Source organism: Chlamydotis macqueenii, chromosome 13 (assembly GCF_036417535.1).
Source record: "Chlamydotis macqueenii isolate bChlMac1 chromosome 13, bChlMac1.mat, whole genome shotgun sequence".
NCBI lineage: Eukaryota > Metazoa > Chordata > Aves > Otidiformes > Otididae > Chlamydotis > Chlamydotis macqueenii.
Window position 1 is genome coordinate 4,567,112 of NC_141568.1, and position 22,856 is coordinate 4,589,967.

Sequence of the window (22,856 nt, forward strand, 5' to 3'; positions counted from 1 at the left end):
TAAATTAAAATTAAAAAAAAAAAAAAATAAAATAAAAAAGGCATTCAGTCTGAGCATAATGAGCTAAAAACTAAGAAACAGCAACAGAATTCCAGTGAAACTAACAGGAATGAGAGCATACATATGGAGCTGGACTGATATAATTGTTATGGCCAACTTATAAGCAGGTTTTGATAAGAACTGGTACAAATCCACATAAGAAATAAGGCAAAATTCTGTACCCTTAGTTTGCATTTCTCTTCCTTCTTCCCATCAGCAAATGTAAAACATAATTAACATTGCTGTATGTAGAGGTAATAAATACATAAGAACTAGTCATAACCTATGTTTAATTACAATGGAGATACTAGCAATGACATGTACAGTAGGCCCTTGTTTAAATTGAAAAATGAAAACAAAGAAAGGAAAAATACTTTTATTGCACTTCAGAAAATAATTAAGGAGTTCCTTGCCTTATCAAGGACTACAAAAGCAATCACTGCTATAGGCCTGCTTTGCATATTCACTCTTAATTTATGTAGCCCTGGTAAGCCTCACATCGCAATACAACTGCTAAATTACACCGTTCTTGAGTAATGGGTATAAAAAGATGCAAGAGCATGCAAAGTGTATTCAAACAAACAATTAAAAATTATATCAATTCTGTTGACAGTTGAAACGAAGGAACTGCGCAGAGGTTTAACACTGCTGCATGAAGGACACAGTATTTACCAGTGATTGAATTAACTAGAATCATGCATCGACAGTTTGCCTTTGTTGAACATTACATATTAGACGAATTTAGTGTCTGCTTATTAAAATAATTAAATTCCAAAGATTGTTTCCAGGCGTTTGTAAGTCTCGTCCTGCTCTTCCCTCCTCCTTGCATTAATATGTGTTAGTTTCACACCAGTGCAATTTGCTGGGTCACCACAGAGGAGCCCAGCCAACTTTGGCTTAACCAACTCGTCCTGTACGTATTTGGGAGGAGAAGCACAAACCAGCAGGAGATCCAGCCAGATACACTACAGTCTTAGAGTTCAGATGCAGCCAAAGAATACAACAAATGTTATTTTTATTCAGCTTAATTCTAACCTGTCAATATTGCTTTTCTTTACATAGGTCTTCAACTTCACATGCTTATCAAATCTGTTATACTTCCTATACTCTATTAATTTCTACTCTTAGCCATGTAGGAATGATGTGTTCATCAACTCCTTAAAATAAGAAGTTAAAATAAAATTGCTTAAAGAAATTAGAGGTTTGAAATTCTCTTCTAAACCAAATAATGATCTCACATCTCTGAACAGCATTACCTCTTATGATCTAAATTTCCTCTGAAAATGCAACTCAGACTAAATAACTTATTAAAATGCTTAGACTAAAAATATCATCCTAAAGGTTTGTTTTAGCATCTGTTAAAGGCTGAATGAGTTAAGTTTAGGAGTCATTTCAATAGACTCTGGCAAGTAATTCTGACATGTCATTTTGAAAAGTTAGTGCTATTTTTAAATGAGTGTGCACAGATACTACACCTTCATCCAAACACACATAACACTGAAAATATACTAGAATGTAGCAGTAATATCTGGAGGGAACTGAGATGGGAAACGTGTGTGTTTAATGAGTAAAAATGCTTTGCATTCCTTGGTTTCACCAAACTCATTATGTATCACATTGTAGAATCTAGATGTTGTATGCACATGCCAAGCACTACTGCCCATACTGCATGCCTAGAATAATTCTTGGTTCAACAGCAAGCAACCAAGCATGACAGAAATTACTAGTAATGTGTATCACATGTAAAAACATTGGTGCATTTGGAAGTTATGAAAATGGCAGCATTCAGTATCTTTAAGTCATCAAAATCATTGACCATTGGATAAGGTACTACTGCAGTTTGACAGTCTTGAAGCCCCAAAGGCACAGAACCAAACGAACAAATTGTAACGCTTGCTCACTAAAGTATCTGAATAAACATCAGGACTGAAAGACAGTTAAACCTCCTTGAGTTTAATGCTTTGAGTATACGGTGCCAGAATGGATTTTATAACGTGACACCTGGCCATTGGAAATATTACTGAATATCCCAGTTTATGACATGTGTTGTAACAATTTGCTATCACTGATGATGGCAAGTTTGATCCAGCCTCCTCTGAATTTCATGTTAAGACCTGGACTCACACCAGCTTTTAATGAAACTTCTAGGATATAAGTTTCTAAATCTGAGTTGCAGAGAAGTAATAGTGAAATGTTGATAGGCAAGCCCTGATTTCCAAGATTCTAGGAAAGACTACAAAAAAAAAAAAATCAGAGTAAATTCACTTTTTAAAAAGTGGATGATTCTAAGTTTTCACAATATTCATGTTGTCCTAAATGGTTCTATATAGTATTTCACCATCTCTAACGCATGGAACAAAGGAAAGTCTGTAGACATATAGGATTAATATAGGGAAACACAGAATCATGGCAATATTCAAAATTCTATGTACAAAAAAAAAAAAAAAAAGCTTTCTGATAAATGGCAGGAGTGGTATGAATACATCAGCAATTCTGATTATTGTACAATAGTAATATATGTAAATAACATACGGTTCAGAACTGGCTGGTCCTCTGTGAATTCAAATGGCTGTTCAATATAAAAAACCTTCTGCTGGAATCCAGGGACACATTCTAAATCTTCCGCACATGCAAGCAGCAGAACCTGAGGGGGGAAAAAAAAAAAATGGAAATGAACTTTTAACATCTACTCATTCATCCATCACTTTGGCTTTCGGGAATGATACTGAGTTTAGGCTCAGTGCTCATAAAACAAAACATTGGGCACCAGGCTCATAAAACAAAATATCCATCACATCACACTTCCCCTTCAAATCTTGGTAAACAACTTTTTGTGTAAGATTTTTCCCTTTATATATGTGGACTGCTATGGAATGCTATAATTGATAAATTAGCATTTGCAAAACCTAGTTTCAGAAGTGGATCATCAAGTTCCAGAAGTAATTCTTTATTCAATGGTGAAGTTTCACGACAGAAGTTTCCTTTATTAGAGAACTTATTTGCTAACAAATGTAAACTGCTGTCTTTTTTCCCCTCGTTCTCTGAGCCACAGTTTGTCCGTTTTCCATGCAATCAAAAGCTTGTTTACACCATGAAAATGCATGCATCATAGTAGAGGTGGATCTGAAGGTAAAAGTTGAATACAGTTTGTGCCACTGTCACCAAAGGTCCCCATCACCATAGGAACACCTTAGCAAAGAAGGAAGCTCCAAAGCAAAATAAAATTGGCTGGAAATAGGTACAATGCTAATCTCAGTGTCTGAAGGTTTGTGTTCTATCCCTAAATAGAGATAACCTGAAAGGCTATTTTTCTTGGTAGCTTTAAATGAGAGCATGGAGATAAGAATGTCCAAGAAAGAAGCAGCAAAAAACAAACAAAAAAACCAAAAAACACATAAAAAAATTTAAGAGGTTGAAGAGAGAGGCAAAAGGAGGCAAGTTCAAGAGTGGGAAAAGCCAAATCTGTGTTCTTCAACTTGTATACGTGTAACTGCATTTTCACAAGTACTTTCTGCTTCAGAACCTCCAAAGGTGTTTTTTTTGAAAGCTTGACTTTCAGCTGGTGTACAGAGTACTCTGATCTCCAAGTTGTTATGGTCAATCTGCTGCTTGTTGGGCAGCAGGGGAAAAAAAAAAAAAAAATGAAAGAAAAAAGAAAAGAAGAGAAAAAAAAAATAAAGGGAAGAGGGCATACGTAGTAACCAAGAATCATAGAATGGTTAGGTTTGGAAGGGACCTTCAAAGGTCATCTAGTCCAACCCCTCTGCAAGGAGCAGGGACATCCCTGACTAGATCAGGTTGCTCAGAGCCTCATCCAACCTGGCCTTGAACATTTCCAGGGATAGTCAAAATAGTCAAGCAAACAGTGGTTCTGCATGACATTCACTCTAAAATTCAAGTGCTCCTGCACAAATGTTTCTATTTACTCAAGACAATCTCACACATGATTACCATTTTGCAAATAAAGCCCCTCAGCTATAAAGCAAGGACAATTTCTCCCCTGTACCACACAGATGAATGCTGAACGCTCCTTCCTCCTTCACCAGCTCAGGTGACATTCTCACTTCTCTCAACCCAACAGCAGCATCTCACACATTTCTCAGTTCTACCTCCACCATGTTATCACCCAGGTATGCTGGTCCTGATCCTAGAGAGATGTTCTGCAAAATTTTAACATCTGCATGTTTCCCTCTTAATCACCACTCAGTCCATTCACTAAATGAGGGCAGTACATTTTCTGCTCTCTCCATGCTCTTCACACTCACTGTAAGTTTTATATGATCCCACTTATAAAAACCAAAGGTAGCTAAACCCCACCTGGTCTGCGTCAGTAGTTCTTATTGAAACCAACTGCTCAATCATTTGTTTCATGTCACTGACATTTGCTAGAAAAGCTTGGCTAGAAGTGCTAGCAGACTGTGAGAAGCAGCCAGGATATTTCATGACAATTAAGCTGGTTGTAGTCGAAATGCAGCAAATGGACGCCTTTGCCTTCCATCCGGACCTGCTCTATGTCCCTTTGAAGGTTTAACCAAAAAAGAAGAGGAAGACTTAAAGTAATACACTGAGAGAAGTGCAATACAAATGACTTTTACTTGCTTCTTTATAACCACACAACTGCTGCCTTTCTTTTAAAGGCTTAAAAACACAGTACCTAAACCCTCATCCAGTTATTGATATTCATATGTTGATTTTATAGGAGATTCTGAACTCTATAGGGTTTGAGAATTGAACGGTGTCTTCTTTGGTCTTCCCATATGACACAACCGCAAACGTGAATTGACGTACACAGAGGCTGCCTTCAAAACTGTGCATACAACTTGATTACTGATTATTAGAAAAAATAGCCTGATATGCATTTAAATGGTCACACACACGGAAAGACAGACATTTTCTCTGTGTACAGGTGCATTTTTTAAGTACCTTTCTGACTCATGGTGTTACTGAATGAATATACGTAAAAATGCAGTCATAGCAGAATGAAAATTCTGCCGCTCTCAAGATGCAAGCAACAACTGAAGCAAGGTTTTATAACAAGTCCACATCAGAAAAACAGCCCAAGCAATATATGCTGAAATTTAACTACAAATAACTCTTCTAAAGTTCAACACAGCAAGAAAGAGGCAAATCATGTTCTGATCTCCCAGCTACTTGCATCTCAAAGTTGAAATTCTTGTCTTACAGAGCTATAAATAAAAAGCCTGCTTTGGACATCATCTGTGTCAGTACTTAAGAGAAGGGAATAGGTGTACTTTGTCAGATTTGTGACGGTGTAAATTGACTTTGAAATCTGGGCAATCTAAATAGGTCATGAGATAGCTTCTGAAGCCTGGTACAGAAGCCTCACATAATACGGATGTAGCAAATGGAAAGTGACCTTTACTCCCTTTGAAATAATTACAAGACTCAGGCTTGGCCTTGCTGTGAAATGGAACATTTTATTCTACTTGTGCAATTCCAGGCACTTTCTTCTTCTCGACATGTCAGACAAGATGTTAAATTTGTCACCACACTGAGAGTTTTTAATTAATTATCTTTTAAAAGCACAATTATTCTCTTAATTCCTTTTTGTCAAAGAAACTTCTTCTGTTGAACTAAATGTCTATCTCATTAAAATAATTTCTGTTGAGATTCTTCACTTTGGGGAAAAGACTCTTTAAAAACACTTCAAAAAAAAAAAAAAAAAAAAAAGTAAGCCAAGCAGATTTGTGTTGAAGGCAAAGAGAATATTGTTCAAAGCAGAACACATTCTGAATTTAAGCACCATGTAGATTTCATTTTTGGACATAATAGAAGGGTTTATGGGCCGATAGCCATCTAAAGACCTCAGCTAAATACACTGAAAATAATATTTAAGTGTCACCTACAGAGAATTCAGAATATATAACTATTGTTCCCACATCTAGTCAAGTACTAGGCAATTAGTAAAAATGGATCCTTCACCCACCACTAAAAAAGCTGCGTTCTCAAAAGAATGTGACAATTATGCAGCAACCATCATTTGCTCATGAAAACCTGAAGGGGCAGAAGTCTGAAAAGCAAACTAGGGAGCTGTGACTGCTATATTCACTGACAAGCAAGCAGAATCAAAGTTTTTCATAACCTACTGCTTTTCAGAAATGTACAGAGCGAAGATCCATTTTTAATATCCTGAAAATTTGTCTTTCTGAATTTATTACCAGTCACTATAAGGAAATGTCACTAGTTCAGATAACTCACGTGCAAGTTTGGTCACTGGGCTAGAACTATACTTCTGATGAGGTATCAGGCCTATGAAACACCTTTTTTTTTTTTTTCTCTTTAGTTAATAAAACAGCACATGCCTGCTGGTGACCTTGACTGACCTCAACATTTGCACTGAAAGCTGCTCACATAGAACATGGATCGGAAAGCAAGAGGATGGCAATTTTATACCATACTGCAGAGGAAATTAATCAAGTCCCTGATGTTAAAGTGCCTTTGGGTATTACCACATCTCAAAACCCAAGGTTCTTCTACCTCCTCTGCTGGAGGCTGAAAATCAGTCTCTGAAATAACCTTCAACAGAATTTCAAAATCTTTATGTCCTTTTTTAGTCGCCCAGTTTCAGCACAGGAAGCAACTCCATTCAGGTTTGATTGGCCACATCCTCACTCTGGAAATTAATTTTCTCACCTTTTACTGTAAACACTCTCATATCTTCATTAGCCCTACCTGTATGAGATTAGCTTTCCATCACAAAAATGCAAGCTTCAGAATATTAATTGCCTTTCGCACACATTCTTATGGTGTGAAATTCATCCTTGTACAAGGCTTTATTTAGAGATGTAAATGCAGACATCTGTGAAAACCATCTGCCCAGACAAGAATTTTACATACAATAAATGTAAACAGATCTTATTTCATGGGGCAGTATTCTGTAGGATCATATTCTACCTTTGACTTCAGAAGAATATTTGAAATGCAAAAGAAGAGCTAAATTAGAGACCATAGTAATTTTAAATAACAGTAATAATCCCAAAAGTTAAAAGAAAAAAAAGATTGAGTCTCTTCCTAAGAAATTAGAAGATCAGTTGTTTGTTTTGGGTTTTATTTTGTTCGGAATTTTTGGTTGAATTCCTTTGGAAGTATGGTTTTGGGGTTTCTTTTTTATTCATTTGACTCATTTACTTGGAAGGGAGTATTGAAAATTTATGCTTCCGAGCTTTTCTCTGGAAGCACGAGAACTAGAAATTTGCTTTTTGCATATGAAAACTTCAGATTTTCATATAAAATACAGTGATCCTAAAAGCTGAGAACTGAGATGAAAAATAGTAAGCAGAATAATGAGAACTGCCAACACTGAATTAAATTGCACATGGCAAAATATTTTTATCATGCAGATCAAGATTTTTGAATCTCAAAATCCTTTCTATCTTCAGGTGCTGCAACACTAGACCCACAAAAATTCATAAGGAAGAAGCCATCAGAAAAGAAAAACAAGTAATAAGCAGCACAGTCACACTGATTTGCAGAGAGGTGATGAAATCTTGCCTTCCCTGAAGCCAGTAAGAATTATTCACTGATTTTAGGTTTTTACTCAAGATTTAAATGAGGGAGTTATTTAAATGAAATTAACAGAGGAACACTTAAACAGAATGAAGAGAGCACTGCTTTAAGTAGGGTTCTGATGCTGCATTATGCAGACTCCAATTAGAGCACCAGCAGGTCCTAAGGCAATTGTTTCATCAAATCTCAGAGACTGGACATGAAGTTCTCCTTGTCTTCTGTATCTTTTAACATCAATTGGAACAGAAAAAAAAAAAAAAAAAAAAAAAAAAATCCCACAACCACTCAAAAGTCTGAATAACTTATCCTCTGATTGGCATAATTAACAAAGGTATTTTAACACAGCATAAAAGTATGTTGAATTATTTATCACTGAAAGTGACTAAATTAAATAAAAACACACAGTTCTTCTGCATTAATTTAATTTCTAGAGCACTATGATTTAGGGAATTTTTTTATTCAATATTTCCATTTGGATGGAAAGTTTTCACTGTTTCAGGCTTTGACCTCCCTTCTTTTTATCAGGAAAGAAGTTCAGAAAAAGAATATTCACAATCTCTACAGCTCTGCCTCTAGATCTGATACTGAATTCAAGTCATTTTTGTAAGAAATGCTATTAAGATTTGGCACTAAGATTCTTCAAGGATGATAAATATTCTTTTAAAGGGCCTGCATATCCATTTACCACATAGCTCTGTCCTAAAAGTGAAAGTCACACTTGGAGTAGTGAAGGGTGGGCCATGAAAATGCAAATTAGAACGACTTTATTGGCTCAAATGAATTCAGTTCTCCTGTCACTAAGCAGTGTGACTGCGGTAGGCATCCATTAGCTGGAAAAAAATATGACGAACTCTTTTGTAAGACTATCTAGCACAGGAACTTTCTTTTTATGAGCACTTTCCTTGTGAATGTGTGTTTATTATAAGACTTTTATCACATATTCAGTAAAAAGTGTGCATCTTCCATGACACTGGAAATCTTGTTAAGTTATTCAAGAAGCAATTTGCTAGCACTAGTGTCTGAACAGACAGCTCCTTTCTTTCCAAAATTCAAGATTGCTGGAGTAGGCGCTATCAGTTTGTTAAGATATGACCCCAGGGCCCATTCAGAGCCCAAAGCAGCTCTGTAAGCCACACTGTTGAGGGTGACGGATAATATGAGAAGCGTACTATAAAGTATGCAAGCACTTCCCTTGCAACCCCATTTGAAGCCAGAGTTGTGACAATTCCTCTCTCCTCAGGTGCTGACCTGCCTGGAAGCCAATCACTTTTTCTGCTCTTCCAGTCATATCTGCTCCCTGCATCGAGTCACCAGTTAGTTCTGCAAAAGCCAATGCTCGTAGAACACTGTATCTGGAAAAACACAGTTGGATGTAGGACCATCACAGTCTGCACTTAACCTGCTTAAGCTGGCATGGAACTGAACCCTAAAATTAAGGTTTTTAATAAACTCTTACTAACACATCTTTCATGCATCAGAATTTAGCTGGCTTAGCATTCCCTTGACTTGGTAACCCAGAAAAACTACATAGTGTCCTTCTGGAAGGACCTCTGCTATCACAAGTAGGCACGACATACCGTCTCCTGGCCAGACCACTTGATCCAGATCACAAATAATTCTTCCTGCATTCCACAGTTCTGGACCCTTATTCTGATGGTCATTTCCTAGCTTCGAGAATAAATTTTTTCATGGTCAATTTACAGCCATTTATTCTCGTACAAGTCTTGTCTCTTGACTTAATTAAACTTTCTCCTCTCTAACTCTTCAATTTATTAGTCTAGACAAACCAAGCTCTCAATCTCCTCCTGTAAGGATACATTCCTTTGATCACCTCCATAACCTTTCATGGTGCCTGCTTAAGTTTGTACATGTGCAACATTTTGCACACAAAGAATTCCAGGTAAGCATTCTCCAGAGTCTTTTAAGTGATATTAATATTTCCTTAAGTCCAAAATATGTTACCTAATGCTTCATAAAATTCCACTTCTCCTTTTAAAAGTCTTGTCATGCTCATGGATCACAATCCATCCAACATAAAATTAACTAACACACATCAGACATCAACAGAGATACTGCCTCCATTTAGCTACAGCAGTGTTAAGCAGCTTTTGCAAACAGAGTCAGGATTAATCTTTATGAAATACAAACATAGATGCAAACCCTTGTGCATTATTAAATCTATCTATGCTCTTTCTGATGACATGGGGACCAACTCTGCTCACAAGTGGTAAACGTCTTACAGCGCTGAGCCCAAGCTTAACCTTCCCTCTCAATAGAGCTTATTAGCTGAGACTCGGGATTTGCCGATAGATGATGGCTTCCAGGCTCAAGATGGCTTGTACCCAGACGGCTCAGAGGGCAAGATCAATTTACTGTTTCATCTGTGTAGATGTATCTGAACATTGTTTGGATTTTTGTAATCTAGGCAGGAACTATCATCTGGGTTTATTAAGGATTTTAATGATTAACAACAGAGGTTACTTGTGCTCAAAATAAGTAATATTTTAAATTACTCAACTGTTTAACAAGTAAATAGCTATCCATCATGATTAATAACAACATTCAACAAATAAGACTCCTCAAGACAAAAGGATGGATTGGGCTTCTTGGTTATTTTTTATTCGGTTTTAGGTGTTATGAAAAAAGTAATCATATTTTGCTGAAACCCATACACCCCTGGAATGAGATTACAACTGGTTAGCCTATTTAGAGGAGCTGCATAATAAATTCATTTTACAGGGCACAGAATAATGCAAATGAGCCATTCAATAGCACTCCTATACCAGTGAAAGAGGCATAAAGAAGAAACATTGAGAGCCAAAGTTTTGATCCAGTTTTACTGCAAGGTATGGAATTACCAAAATCTAACGGCATTACAACAATAACCTGTTCAAAGATCTGCTTATACCAAACATTTCAGTTATTTATCACCTAATAAACTAAACAGGTTGATCCTATTTTCCAGCAGTAATGACTTCATGAAACACTTAGATGAATGAAAATATAGGTGTCTCTTTGTAAACAAAGGAAATAAATTAAGAACTGTTTAAACATATTTATAAGCCTTCACATGCAGTTGTGTGGGGCAGAGTCATTATTCCACATAGGAAAACATTGATGTGGCAAAAGCCATTAGAGAAAAAATTAAAATCGTATTTCTTACAGCAGATAGTGGGTTCTGGATAGGATGGCTGGAAACTATAGGAATATGATATATGTTTAATTTCCCAACAGTCTGATCATTATCAAAAAAGGTGCAACCTTCCATCCATCGTTTTCTTTATACTCCACAAAGTAATAGTAGAAAGCAATTACTGTACCACAAAACTGAACTTAGTGTAACATTGAACATCTGTCTTTTGTGCTGGTAAGCTTAAACCAAAAATGAGCTTGCTAAAAACAATCCTTTAAGGAACAGCATGGTTTTAGTATTAAACAAATACACAAGGCCAGGTTGGACGGGGCTCTGAGCAACCTGATCTGGTTGGAGATGTCCCTGCTCCTTGCAGGGGGGGGTTGGACTGGATGGCCTTTAAAAGGGCCCTTCCAACCCAAACCATTCTATGACACAGCGCCATCACCTTGAAACATCACAAAAACCAGAACCAACCCCCAAAATTCATGAAAGTACAAGGAAAAGGGCAGATATCTGGTTTTCAACTTCAGTAAAACATTTGTTGAACATTTTATGACCTTTTCCTACACAGTCACAAACATAACATTTTAAAAAATGAATACTTTCAAATAAATCCCTCGATGCAAGAAGGAACATTAAAAAAAAAAAAAAAAAAACCACAAAAAACCCACAAAATAAAAAAAAACACAAAACCAAAAACCAAGCCTAAGATCCAAAGACTCATAATAAAAATGTTGAGAAATTGCGAGAAGGCAAGGAGCCCAGTGCAAACCTGTCTACTTATTTTGACATGCTTTTATTTGACTTCAACAGGAAGAGGACAATATATTCTGTAGAACAGGTTATAGAGAGGGTTTTTTGCACCAAGTTGTCTGCACATGACATAGTTATTTTTTCTTTACCACTATTCATACTGACCAATAGTAGTACGATACTATTAAAATAAGTTGTTCTGAAGACTGGCTTCCTACTGATTTCTGTTTAAAAACCCAAACTCATAGGTGGATTTTCTTTTAGTAAGGACAGAGTCTGTTATCATCTCAATCTTTCTTTCAGTGGATGTCAGTACATTCTCTGTCTTCTCATCAGTTTTCCATTATGAAACTCATATGAACTTGACACTTAGAGCTCAGCCTACCAACTGTAACAAACTGCCCAGTGGTTACAAGTGTTACAAGAGGGAATAGTGAAAAACGTGGTTAAGCAATAAGAGAATAAGACTTAGACAATCTCAGAAAACCAGACCACAAACCATGTAAGTTATAGCTGGTGGTGTACTGAACTACTTCTGCTTGTCCTATTTAGTAGGACAAGTAGGAAATAAAAAAGTGTCTGTCTTCCAGTTGATAAAGTTTAGGGACATAAATTGTAAAGTGATTCTAAGAAGTCTCTTTTTAGCTAAATAAGATGACAAAATATTGTTACAACATGCACGTAATATAAGCCTATAGGAGAATAAACTGAGCTTAGAAATCAAAGTACAAAACAAAATATAAACCAGAAACTGCTCGTGTATACACTAACTTTTGCCCACGGGATAGAGGAAAGCCTTAAAACATAGGGCAGTGAAAAAAAAAAATAGATAGTCCATCAAAGAAAAAAAAAAACCAAAAAAAACCCAAAAAAACAAAACCAGGGGTAATTTAAGCCTTTATAAAGACTGAGGTCACTGGAATTGCCATCAGTTATCCCAGATCATACACCACACTTAGACAACTTACCTATTTTACCTTTATCTCACAACTCAGAACAGAAATTCTAGGAAGGAAACTGGAAGTAGATTAGCCGTTACCTGCCTGGTCAACTCACTTAAGGGACACACTTCTATATATCATAGATCAACCTGTTAAGCTGAGCTATACGTAATTACACCGCAGTAAATTCACTGAAGCCCTTTTGTGCTCCTCCTCATCCTCGCCATGTAAGCCTATCAAAATACAGCACCACTATCCCCAGTTAACCTTGGTGGCTGATCAACTCCTGCAAGAAATTAGTGTTTTAATAGAAAGACAATAGCCAATCAACTTTGAAATAACTACAATAAGGGAAGAAAGATACTTTAATGAAATGGAGAAAAATATATGCAATATATATGTATTCCTATATTGCACATATATATTTAAATACATGTATATCTTGTTTTAACAGGGACTGTTTAATAGATGTAGATAATTTATGGTATAATTTAACATTATTTCACTTTAGAATTCAATTCCAAAACTGATGATTAAAATTATTTACAAGAATGTATTCTCATGTTCTTGTACAATACTGTTTTTCAAGTTATTTTTCTTTCTTTTACTAAAGAGCATTCACTGTACCTCATTATTAGTAGGTCAGTTACCACACAGATGTTTAATTCATTTAACTGATGACTTAAGTTGTATCACTGCTCATTTTGCCAGTCAAGGGCTCGTGCATTTATTTACATTATGCAGTATTTTTCAAGCTCCTACAGTAATCCAGAAATAAATAGAAAATGATAAAAAAAAAAAAAACCAAACAAACTGGTCTTTTTGGCAGTGCCAGCTGCTACTTGAGGAGTATTAGTAATGAATTGCAAGAACAGAGTCAAAAATTTAGAAGAACCTGTACTAACTCTTCTAAGTTTAAAGAAAGTATGCCCCAGGGGAAAGACAGCAAGGAGTTGAACATTTTTGAGCACATCACAATAAAGCAAGATCTCTAAAGCTTACAGGCTCCCTTGTGTTAATAGTAACATTACATCAAGAATGACCTTTCCAAAGAAATAAAACTCATTAATGCTAGGAACATGATAACTCTTAAAGATCAACACTTAGTAACCAGAGCAGGGGAATTTTTTTTTTTTTAAATCAGTCTGGTAAATTAATTATAATATAAATAATATGAAACCAAGACCTTGGTCTATAACACACTCTTTTATAATTGCTTGCCATTTAAAAGCTGAATGAAATCTTTTATATAAAAGACACAGCTATTGACCCCACATGTATTAGGAAGTCAAAGAAAACCCTGACACATTGAGAGCAAGGTCTCATGAGTACTGGAGAACGCCTTAGTGACATCCTATTGCATACCTACTGCTTATTTCTTAACAGTAGAACTTTCTTTCATCATCAAGTAAAAGTACTGCTGGGAAATGTTGCAAGTTAATTGTTAAATATTTCAGGGCTTTTTTGGTTGGTTGCAGAAAACAATCATCACAGAAAATTACCTATAGCCATGAGAAGATAATGGTTTTTTTTCTTTTCTTCATGAAGGGACAGTAGTCAGTCCTGAGGCATAAGAATTATGTATGGCTGTATCTTACAAATTCCACCATGAAACCTGTACAACAAATTCCCATGTCTTACTCTATACTACGAAGCATGAGCAGTTCAGAAGCTACCTACTTCTACTTCACTGAAGTGAAATAAATAATTTCAAAGGAGGAGAACAAAGTCTAAAAAGTTTTCTGAGTCCATGAAAAATTAGAATGATTTATTCCCACAGCATTTGGCTTGTCAAACTTAATGTCAAGCAAGCATTCAGGTCCCCTGTAGTATGGGTACGGTGCACTCAACGGCTTCTGGTTCAAGTCGATTGTAAACATTGAGTATGTCAAGTAGGAAATTCAGGTTGGAGTTCAGGGGCATCACTCCTGATTTAACAGGACTGATACACAGAAAATTGTTTGTTGGGGAGTTTTTTGGTTTGGGGTTTTTTTGGGGTTGTTTTTTTTTTTTTGTGGTTGTTGGTTTTTTTGCTTTTTTAAAAAAAAAAAATTATTAATGGCATTATCATTCTCAAAGTCAAGAACATGCTCTGCTCTTAAGATTTCCCTATGAAAGGAGAGAAAATTAAAGTGCGACAATTGAAAATAGTGCTGGAGATGTACAAACAGGGAACTGAGAAATACAACTGATGAGTCACATTATTAGTGAATCCTCCACTTTTTTCTTACCTGTTATCTTTCATTAATACTCCACCAATACACTAATGTTCACTACCAAAAATCCAATGCAAGTATTTTTGTACTTTCCATCATGATATTCCACAAATATGAATGCGATCTAACCTCTGTTTTCAAATGTGACATCCAGGAAAGAAAAAAATAGTGACTAAGTTCTTCAAAAGGCTTGTTTTCATATCTCATCTTTTGCTTTTTAACACAAATGACGTAGAAGAAATAGGATAATTTCCCACCAAGAAAACACACCACAGTGTTCCCCTGCACATTCATTTGAAATATAGCAGCTAATCCTTAAAGATACTGGCATGCCTTGCTAATCACAGGTTTTTAATTCTGTCTCTCCAGTTGCAATTAGTAAGTAAACACTGACATCCTCAATTGCACTATAGAGCTCCCCGTCATCCCATTAATCATGTTCACTGCAGCTATTCCCTAGGCTGAGGTTTCAAAGTTCCTAGCTTCTGTAAATACTCAGTATCGCATCTTTTGTTTCAGAAACAAAAATACTGACATATCTTATCATTCCAAAACACGTGTCCTGGGTTCAGGAAGGACCATGTTCTCCTCTCTCCCAATAGTCAGCTGCTGGGCTCCATACACAGAATTAAGTTGCAAAACATCGCAAAACTCATCTGAAATATTTTGCTTAAGTTAAACCTCATATTACAGTAATTAAAGAAGCTGTGAAAAAACATAATTAGACTAAGTGTCCAACAAATATTAATCAGTAAGGTAATAGTCTATTATTAAGAAACAGTTATTCACAGCAGGAGTTTCTCCTGTGAAAAACAAGATTAGGAATCAAGCCAAAAGCAAACCAGAAGGCACAGCAAATTGGGTATTTTGGTGCCTCATTTTAATTTATGAATGCTTCCACCTGTATTTTATGTATTTTGCACTGCTATTATAGCAGAGGAGGCCTAAGCAGGCTCCAGACTGCAATCCCAGATCTGTTGGTCAGTCCCAGTGTTCCCAGTCACTGTGATAATGATTTCCCTTCCTCAATTCTAATCCAAGCCAAGAGACAAACTCAGACCATACACCACCAGCAAACAAACCGCTTAATCTCCCTATGTTCCCCCACCTGTAAATGAAAACAATACAATTAACATACATAGAAGGGAGGCCTTGATTTACTCAAATACTTTGAAGATATTTGAAATTTTGATGTCAAGAGCATCAGTTTCTAAAATACTAGGCCTGCTTTAGTTTCTTATTTTCTTGTTACACCCTCTCCCTACCTATCATTTAAAAACTAATGACAGCAGTCTCATACCAAGCTTCCTTTTCCAAGATCAATTGTAGAGCTTTCCTCCTTTAAGTCTATTTCTCTGCAGGGGGAAAATACTGGAGCTCGGACTAGAATCTAACAGGAGGAAGTGTCAGGGGTTTAATGTAAGATACTAAAAATAGCAGTAAAAAAAAAAAAAAAAATTTTTTTTCAGTTACCCTACTAAATGCAGATACACAACGATACATGCAAGACCACAAATGTATTTAGTGGAGGAATCTCTAAAGCAATTATTTACTTGCAAGAAAACAAGTATCAAATATTTTTCTTTCCACTTCTGAGTTATTTTATATAGATTCTGATTAAGAAGTAAACTGTGCTAGTAGTCGTTTTCCACTGCTGTCCAGGAGAATTATTTTTTAAGTGGCATGTTAAATCAGATCGTTACTTGAGCTGTTACAAAATAGATAAATCTTAGATTAATCCTCCATTTTAAAATCCATTTGCTATATCTCTAATACATCAGTAACTTCCTTATATATTGTAGATATTCGATTATCTAGAAAATGCAAGATTTAAAAATTTGAAACCCCAAATTGTGTTTTGTTTTCTAATTAGGCTAAATAGGTTTACTTATACAGAGACATTCAAGCAAGCATCCAGGCATTCTGATCTTTTCAATGGTGTTGAAAGTTATAACCAAGCCCAACTTTGAGTTCTGTAATTTCCAGCACTGATAGAAGGTTCTTTTTTATTACTGAAGAAGCAACAAGCAAATCAAGCACATCACCCACAGTTTCCAGAATTGCCTTTTATACAAGATGAAATGTAAGTCATCAATTAGAAGAGTCATTCCAGTAAGTTCATGTGTACTACAGTGTTACGTTTTCCCTTTCACACTCGTTAGTGCCTTGACAACAGCAAAGGCTTCATTAGTAACTAACATCCAATCACTATTAATATACAAAACTGAAAAATTAAACTCTTGCTAGGGGTTTACGCTCAATGTGATATTTGGTTTCAAATCTACACAGGACCTAATTTACAAATTCTAATTTAGAGATCTACATTGTAATAGACAAAAGAAATTCTGATAAACAAAGCCATAATGAGACAGTTATGCTCACTTCTGCCAACAATAAAATTACAATCCCTTATTGTATCCATTGGCTGCAGAAATAAGAGCCAAGTAACAAGAGGAACAAATATTATATGGAGCAGATGGAGAATGAGAAAGCATTTGATCAGATGTCAGGGAAGCCACTCATTTTATTACTTTTATTTAAAAAAAATAAGTGAAATCCAGGACAATAGGCACAGTAGATTTGGCAATAGTACCTACTAGTAGAAGAGCTCCTGAAAAAGCAAGACGTGCGGCTATAATTTATTCTTATGTAGAGAGACAAGAAGACAGTTGCAGGAGCTTTTTTTTTTTTTTTGCTTTTGTTGTGTTTTGGGGGGCAGGGAGGGTGTTTGTGGTTTTTTGTTGGTGGTGGTTTTGTTTGTTTTGTTGGGGGGTTGTTTTGTGGTTTTTTTTTGTTTTTGTTTGGTTGGTTGGTTTTGGGGTTTTTTTTTTTGTTTGTTTGTTTAGTTTTTTTCATCGTTTGGTAAAGAACTAGAGGAAGAACTCTGAAAATCAATTAGCCAGAATGGAGAGGACGTGAATAAGAAATGAGGGGAGGAAGGACAAAAGTTTCATGCTTGCTCTGAAAGCTCACAGATGATGTTACACAACACTGTTGAGTGCAGAATGGTTCTATATTCAGCACCTCCAAGTAGCTCACAGACACCCTCTTAGCAGTGTCTTCCACTAGGTATCGAATCGCATTGAATACAAACACATCAGTGTTTCTTGGCATGTAATTTGTTTCACTAACATAGTTCATATTGTTCTCATGCTCACCCAAACCCGTTAGAAGAGGGTAAGGAATTATTGCTCTTTTCATGGCTTCCTCTAGTCAGCTTAGAGATTGGAGAAATTCTCCTGCCAACTGACAAGGGCAAAATCCTAACCTCTCATGAAAGTCTCATCTGTGACAGAGCCAGAATCCCATCCCACTTATTTTTAAACACCATGCCTTTTCACATGGCAATTTACTTCTTATCATTAGCTAGCTTCTCTGTCCTAGATTTGGTTTCTCTTTTTTGGCTTTCATTTCTGCTCACTTATTCTACATCCCAAGGCTGCCAGGATTATTGGACAGTTGAAAAGGTCACATGTGCATCAATTCCCTTCACAGCTATGACAAAGACAAGAGCATCCATTTCACTCTAAGTAGAGTTCAGTTGCCAGCTATAAAAATGCAGGTGGTCTGTGTGTGCTTTTAGTAAGCGGTTGCAGAGAGAAACTCATACAAATACATATATAACCACATTTGTAACTCAATTTGCCATTGGAAATTGCACTACAGCTCACAGACTACAAAAAGGCTAATATACTTTATAATATTTACCTATACAACAATATTAACTCTTTCTAAAACTTAGTGCAATAACACATTAAAGACTTGAAGAGCTAGAAATTATTTGCTTAGTTAACTCATTAGTAGACACCCCTCTCTAAGCCGAAGTATAAATGCAGCAAGAAATCAGCATGGTAAAAGGTCTGTCTTCAGTTAAGATACCAAGGGAAAACTTTGTCAGGGAGAAAATTTCTACTGAATAATTGATATCCATCTTTCTGCCCGTGGAAAGCCCAGGGAACAAACAATAAAGTCAATATCTTTAAGGTAGGTCAATATTAAAGCACTGCAATGGGATGGCATAAGACCATCTGAGACTAGCAAAGATTAAATTAGGATCAGAAATTATATTAAACTTTTTTTTTCCCCCAGAGCCAAGCATGGAGATGAGTAAGACTTCACAAAGCAGAAATAAAACTATCCAATTTTGTTAATATTAATGACATTTGCTGTCATCTGTTATGCATAGCTTAGATAAAATATTCTATAAAAATAATGGAAATGTGGTGGCTTTTTTTCCTGCTCCCCTGGGCAATATTACTGTTCTAGGAGGGTACAACAGAACAGTAAGAACAAAAAAAAAATACCCCACTTTTTTTTTAAAATTTAGGAGTGCATGGGGAAAAAAAAAAAATCCGGAAGTGCTGAATCATTTTGTTTTAGCATTTTTGAACAAAGTGAGCAATTAAAAGACTCCCAAATCAGAGTGTTTCATTTCTGGTTTAAGAGCCAAATTGTACGATTTCATTCACGTTAGCTCAACATTATACTTCAGCTACTGCTGTATGGTCTGGAACTGAGTAATTTTGTGTCTCCTCCTGTGTGATAGGATCTCCATCTGAAGGACAACTCTGGACGTTTCTGCCATTCAGCCGTACAGAAGAACTGGGTCCACAAATGAGGCACCCAAGCTGTAGCCTTAAGAGGCCGCACACCTCAAAGAAACACAAACCACTATTAAACTGGCACAAGAGTTCCTGTTTACTAGTCTTTCAAAACTGAAGTGTATCAACTAGAGAAGACAGTCTAAAATTTCTGATTTCCAAATGAAGGAGAAAAAAGGTACAATTCTTTAGACGATACCACAAAAGTTTCAGATAAAATATTTTGAGTTGCCTAAACGGCTCAACTTCACTAGCTTACTGAACCACTGGTTCTTACTTTTGTCATTTTTTAGAATCATTTTAGTGTGCCAGTATAGTGGCAATTAACACCTTCATTAGCTTAGCATAGTGTTCTATGGGCATACCAAGCTGGCACAAGCAGCAATACGAGACATTAGTGAAGCACCCCAACACAGGCTGAAAAGCTTTGTTAGGAAGAAGGATGAAACTTTAGCCTCCAAGGAAAATTGCATGAATGTAACAGATTTTATTCCAGTGACCAAACTACACCTTTCTTAGTAACAAAGACGAGCTCTTGCTAGCTGCAGAGATGCTTTTCCAACCCCCAGACAAGGTTGTTGGTAAACATATACCAGAAACTGGTAATTTTTTTCCTGCAGCATGATCTAAAACAAACCAAACAAATAAATATTAGGAGAAGATATAACAACATTAAGGAGTACAGCCAAGCATTTTCAAATTGGAAACACATTTTGAAGTGGTTCAAGTATCAGCCAAGCTGCGTAGATAGAACTTCCTAGAATACTGAAAGCCAAAGCTTGTCACCTTTACCTAGTTTCAATGTTCTGAATCACATAAGAATTTTGCAAAGGCTACTAATGAAAACTACCCTTTTAAGAATTTTTGATTTGTTGTTTGGATGTACAGATGAAGAGTGAGTAAAGCTACAATAGCATCTCCAATTTACTTGACCTAGTTTCTACAAAGCTATATTGTAAGCTACACTTTCATTATGTGTAAGTGAATGCTCACCCAAGCGGAGTCTGGCAAGCAGGAAGAACACATATACTCTAAAGGTATTGCAGGATGCCTTCCTTCTCTATTATCCTCCTTAGTTTGTATTCCTTATTATATTTAGGGTCCCCTGTTGTGCCATAAAGAGCAGAGAATCTATCTTGAGCATAAATTAATGTGAAGGTATTGCAGCAGTTTCTTGCTTCCCCCATTAATTCTTTCTACAACACACCTGTTTTAAACGTGCAGTAATTATTTTTTCTGTTACCTGCTATAGAAGAAAGGAAGCTTGATGGCAATGAATTGAACTCCCCCTTTGTCCCCTTTCATTGTATCTGCCTACAGCAGCCGGCACCAAAATGTAACTCAATTAAACACAGCCCTCTTGTCATCATGCAAACAGAAGATCTCCTCACAGCGGAAGCAGGAAAGTTTTGCTATGACACTCCTTGTTGCCTTTGACAAGTTTATTCAAAAGCAAATATTTCAGTGGGGAGGTCTGTCATTCTGATGCTGTTCTTTATGCGAGAGCAGCTAATGCAATTTCAGCTACCTGAATAGAAGAGCTCCTGCTTCCAGATGTTCTATTGTGCCTTGCAGACAACAACTGCTATGGGACTGACACCAAAAGACAGGTATTATGCGTATTTTTTCCATCGTTAGCTTCCTCTTCGCACAGGGTCTACAGTTTCCTTGTTGATTCCTGTAATTCTGATAGGCATGGCAGAAGCCAGTGTAACGCAATCCTTCTATAGGCCTGTCATAACAGCTACAGAAAGAGGGCAATTGTACTGAGCAAGGTGGTAAACTTAAGTCACTCCTGTGCTATTGAAAGACTGTTTAAGAGATAAAAAAAATATATTGATTCAGTGAATCAAATCTTGAAGAAAATTGTAGGCTGTCTGTACTTCCAGGACACAACCTCACATCACAGTGTCACAGAGCAGCAGTGCTTTAGACCGATTGGAGATACAGCAAACCTGCTGGAACACCTCTGCGGGGGACACATTGAGAAAGACAAGGACCTAGAGTAGCCAAGCCAGGGTGAAAATTACAACCAGCCAAGGAAAAGACCTGGAAAGAGGGTCTACTGACACTTTTGGCAGCAATCTAACAAAGGATACAGATCTATCTGTTGCCTGTAGGGTTGCAGTAAGGCAAAGTAAAAATCTGCACAAAAACCCTCCTAACAAACCAGGCATTAGCTTTTCCTGTGCACGGATTAACACTGGCTAACCAATAAGCTGGGTTTATTTCATTAATAATGTATTAGCATTTATAATCAACATAATATGCTTTTTTTTTCATCCAGCCTCTACAAGTATTTAAAGAAATAAGCCTTGTCATGAAACTGTTGAAGTTTTCTTAATCCCATTGGAAAATAGCAAACAAATGCAAATAAAGCCATGCAGGGAGAAGAATAGTAAAAGAACAAGAGGGCTTAAGTCTATGTGTTGAAAGGCCTTTAACAGATTGGGTTTGCATTTGTCTTTGCTTCTTAAGATCAATTTACATCACTTAACACGCTGTTTATTGTCCAACAGCAACACATTTTCCTCCCCCTACCTGTGACTTGCCGTACATAAGCAGTATTTATCTAGATATTAGGGGTTTTTAACCATGAGCTTCTGCTAGGAAATAAAGAGCTTTCCTTATAACATGTAATGTAAGTAATAAGCTGCTCCACAGGACTGCCGAGCATTTGCAGTTCTCTAGAGTCAGTGGAGGCTGTCGGTGCTTGGTTTCCATGGCCAGGACTCACACAGGTTCACACGTAAACTGGAGAATAAGCCCTGCCCCAGAACAAGTCTACCACCCATGCCAAGTACAGGGTGCTTTGCCCAGAGCAGCTGTGAGTGAAGACATTTGCTATACAGGTAATGCAGTTACTGAGTGTGACAATCCAGAATTTCATTCTACATACAATTACTCAGACATGAGCAATCACTACGGAACGGCCCCTCAAATTTGTATTCTAGTTGCCAAAACCTTGTGGAAAACAATCTGTTCCACTTATTTTCTCCTTCAGAATAAAGTATGTGTTCTAAAGATCAAAATCTGATCCAACTGGATCAGGAGTCAATGATATTTAAGAAGTAACATCACCGCAGCTTATCCAATTCAACAGCATCAATCTATTTCCTAAGTGCAGAGATGCATTCACACACCATGAAGGGCTCACACTCAGTGAGATGGAAAGAAATGGTAGTGTCTCAACTTACACAGAGAATTATTATTATTCTCTAGGCCATTGGAAAAAAAAAAAAAAAACCCCACATCTTGTTTTGAAGTACTGTAAGTGATCCCCGTTTCTCTGAAAGAAGAGAGTAATTGCTTCTGACTTGCTTGTTATCAAAGCATGGTGATGCATCCTTTTCTTCTGTACCAATTCATGTGACAGACATACATAGCCCTTCAGATATGCCACTTCTCATCCATATGCTATTTTCTTTGCCTAGTGTTTTGGAAAAAAAGGCTGTAGCACAAAGGAAACCAGGAAAAGATGCAAAGCTGTGCAGTGATGCTAAATAGCAATAGAGATGTTCTTCCAGAGACTTGACTGCAGACTGCACCCTCCCTTGTTAAACATACTAACTAATGTAAGCAAATTAACCACCTGGTCTATGTTCAAATTCCTTTTTAAACATCAATTCTCTTGCAATTCCTT

At 36.6% G+C, this 22,856-nt stretch overlaps 1 protein-coding gene across 2 annotated transcripts in view; it reads right to left on the reverse strand.

Moving 5' to 3' along the window:
- CDH13 (cadherin 13) overlaps positions 1 to 22,856 on the reverse strand; it is a 476,767-nt gene that overhangs the window by 379,365 nt on the left and 74,546 nt on the right. For both annotated transcript variants that reach the window (XM_086757908.1, XM_086757907.1), the window contains exon 2: positions 2,572 to 2,683. In XM_086757908.1, coding sequence (XP_086614034.1) covers positions 2,572 to 2,683 — 112 coding nt within the window. The remainder of the gene's footprint in view (positions 1 to 2,571; positions 2,684 to 22,856) is intronic.